Genomic DNA, 2,988 nt, shown 5'->3' on the forward strand with positions numbered 1-2,988 from the left:
GGGCCACTTGCACCCCGCGTCACGCGCCCCCTCCGCGCGGCGCGGGCCGCGGAGGCAGCGCGCGCTGATTCGCAGGGCGGCGAGCCGGCCCGCGAGTCGCTGCGCTTCCCCCGGGCGGAAGACGGCGGATCGCGCGCGCGCAGGTGCAGTAGTGCTCGCACGGTCGCTCGACCTCGCACGGTCGCTCTGCTCGTAGATGCCGCTGCGTCATGCTTTCGCTTGGCTCTAGTGCCGCCGCCGCTACTACTGCCCTTTCGAGGTGCAAACGAAAGAAAAAATAACGGGCAATAAAAGGCTGCCGATAAGCTCCCCCACTCCTTGCACACTTGACTTTTTAACCTCGCCGCAACGACACTTTTTACTCTTGCTACTATATACATCAAGCGACGTCCGCCTTCTACAACCGCCCGGCCCCTTGTGCTTTTATCCACACCCTTCCGCAGTGCACGGTACAACCTCCGCTCTCCTATCCACGCCCGATTTCAGAAAGAATTCTCCGACTCCACGTCGAACATGCTCGAGAAGCACGTCCCAACATCCGTCGTTCCAAACGTCCCTCCCTCCGTCAAGTCATCCTCTATGAACATGTCGTCAAGCTCGGATCGAACCGTGTTCACTGGTGCAACGTAACCAAACCGATGCGCACTGGGTGACCGAACCAAGTGCGCCCGGTTCTGTCCCTTCCCAGTACCTCCCATCCCACTTCCGCTGCGTCTCAACACGGATGCCGACGTCGTTCCAAACGAACCAAATGACCGACCAAAACTGTTCCCGCCGGCTCGAGACCCTCGTCTTCGTGGCGGAGCACCCCCGAGATGTCCGCTTTCCATCCTCATGATCCCGTCCATGCTATTCTTGAAAAATTCCTCAAATTCTAACACCACCTCGTCTACTAGCACTTTTCGTACTGGGTCTGCCCCTGCCTTTTCACCCCCGTTCTCATTTCTATCCGGTACATACTCTTCAACCTCGCGTTGAATCGCCATCCAGTGTTGCACGCAACACCCCATGTGCAACAGCGCCGACAAGTACGGTTTCTTTTGCGCGAGACCAGTATCCTTCCACGCCTTGTCTCCACTATCTCGCCGCCAAGTGCTCATGATTTTTTCGATCAGTCGTGACTTAACAAGCCAGTGATGCGCATAACCACCTGTCCGGTGCTTCGTTACCAGAGCACTTTCTACTGCTCGGCTCACAATCTTTTGCATGATCGAGTTGTGAGGATTCATCAGCATCACCGTCATCGCGATTTCTCCAATTCGTGCCTTATTGAACGAGTCCACTAATCGTTCCGAGCACACAGACTGACATTCCACAAAAAACTCTAATATTCGAATGCGGATCTGCCCATGCCCGCGACCTGTCTCAACTGTGTCGATAAGCACCCCGACCAACGGTTGGAGAAGTGGGTCCAATTCTGCCTCCAATGCCCTAGTCTCAAGCATTTGTGGTTGCCCATAAACACTCGCCACACGTCGTTCCTTATCTTTGTCAAGACATTGCAGCAGATTGATCGTTAATTCTAATGCATACTTGAGAATGCTTGATTCTTCTCCGTGCGTTTCCATGAACAAATCAATTCCCGCTTGCAAGCAGCCCGCGATAGTGCTAGCACTATTTGCGTTTCCAAACACATTAAGATATCCGCACGCCCTACAATCCGGCTTTAGCCGCACTGCCCGTATAGATTTGAGAATGACCATTCCATACACATGCACGATGTTGAAAGCGATTTGCTCTGCCCTGTGCACTTGTCCGGAATCGACGGTTCCGTCATCGAGCGGCAAAGTTGCGGCGGTGTAGATGGTCTGGGCAGCTTCCACAAACGCATTGGCCAGATGATGCAACACAGCGCCGCCGGCAAGCACAGTCAGGGCCAACGTCATGGGGGCCTCGAAGGAAACTGTGCGTGGGTCCATGGAAGCAAGGTCGTCTACGCAGCGGTCTGGGATGAGGCAATTGAGGAGCTGCGGGACGGAGCCGATGTGGAGGAGATTTACCAGGGAGGGGATAAAAGTAGGGCGCTCTAGAAACACTTTGAGCAGAGCCTCGGGGCTTGTTTCCATGTAGGAAACGAGGATTTGTACCACATTACCCACAATAATGGGGTTGTCGCAAGCATAAGAAAATTTTGGATTTGGGTCAGTTTGTCCTTGCGGTGGGCAAGGTTGGGAAGGGCAAGGTTGGGAAGGGGAAAGGGAAGGGGAAGAGGAAGAGGAAGGGGAAGGGAGGGTGGGGCCTGTGTTGAGCACGACGCGGCCGTCGAGGAATGACAATAAGTGGGAGACCAAGTCTGTGGAAGACAAAAAAGCATCGCGGATGCCCATGGATCCGTTTGCGAGGATATTAGCGATGAGATAGGGGTAGCGGTACGACTTGCGCACGTCGGCAACGATCGGGCTAGACGATGCCGAGACGTCGCTCAACAAAACCATGAGCAGAGTGAGACATTTCGGATGCGAGAGGGCATCAAATAGGGAATTGGTGACGCGTAGCGAGAGCTGCTCCACAAGCGCGTCGAGATGGTCCAGCAAGCGTCGGATGCGTGCGACCAAAACCACGGGCGTTGCGTCATCAATGGGCGACTCCTTGTCGAGGAATTCGTCGAGCACGGCGACAAACTGGCTCTTAGTGACGGCCGAAGCCGGCGGCGAGGGCTCAGGGTCTGCGAGATGCGGGAAATGGTAGAAGTGGTTGCGCGGCGGCTGCGGCTGCTCGCGCGGAAGCAGGGGGCCGTGGGCGGCATGGCGGTGGTCCGACGATGGTGTGGGACGGGGTTTCGGGTCGCGGCGGGCAATGGCGGGATCGTTGTGCGCGGGGTCTGCCGCGCCCGCGGGGGGCGTGGCGTGCGAGGGGGCCACGGGCTGATTGAGGACGTGTGCCACGGAGGTGGGGCTGGGGAAGCAGAGCGGGATGGAGGAGATGGAGGAGGGCGGGGTGGGCTTCGGGGTGGTGGTGGCGTCGTACTCGAAGCGGTCGAGACGCGGG

At 57.1% G+C, this 2,988-nt stretch overlaps 1 protein-coding gene; it reads right to left on the reverse strand.

Moving 5' to 3' along the window:
- Window positions 1-331: 331 nt before the first annotated feature.
- CHC_T00003844001 (hypothetical protein) lies at window positions 332-2,066 on the reverse strand. XM_005715274.1 is given in 2 exon segments: window positions 332-482; window positions 483-2,066. The coding sequence occupies 1 exon segment, from the start codon at window positions 2,064-2,066 to the stop codon at window positions 483-485; it is 1,584 nt and encodes a 527-aa protein (XP_005715331.1). The 3' UTR covers window positions 332-482.
- Window positions 2,067-2,988: the final 922 nt, after the last annotated feature.

The sequence above is a fragment of the Chondrus crispus genome, genomic scaffold (assembly GCF_000350225.1).
Source record: "Chondrus crispus Stackhouse genomic scaffold, scaffold_202, whole genome shotgun sequence".
In the NCBI taxonomy this organism is placed as follows: domain Eukaryota; phylum Rhodophyta; class Florideophyceae; order Gigartinales; family Gigartinaceae; genus Chondrus; species Chondrus crispus.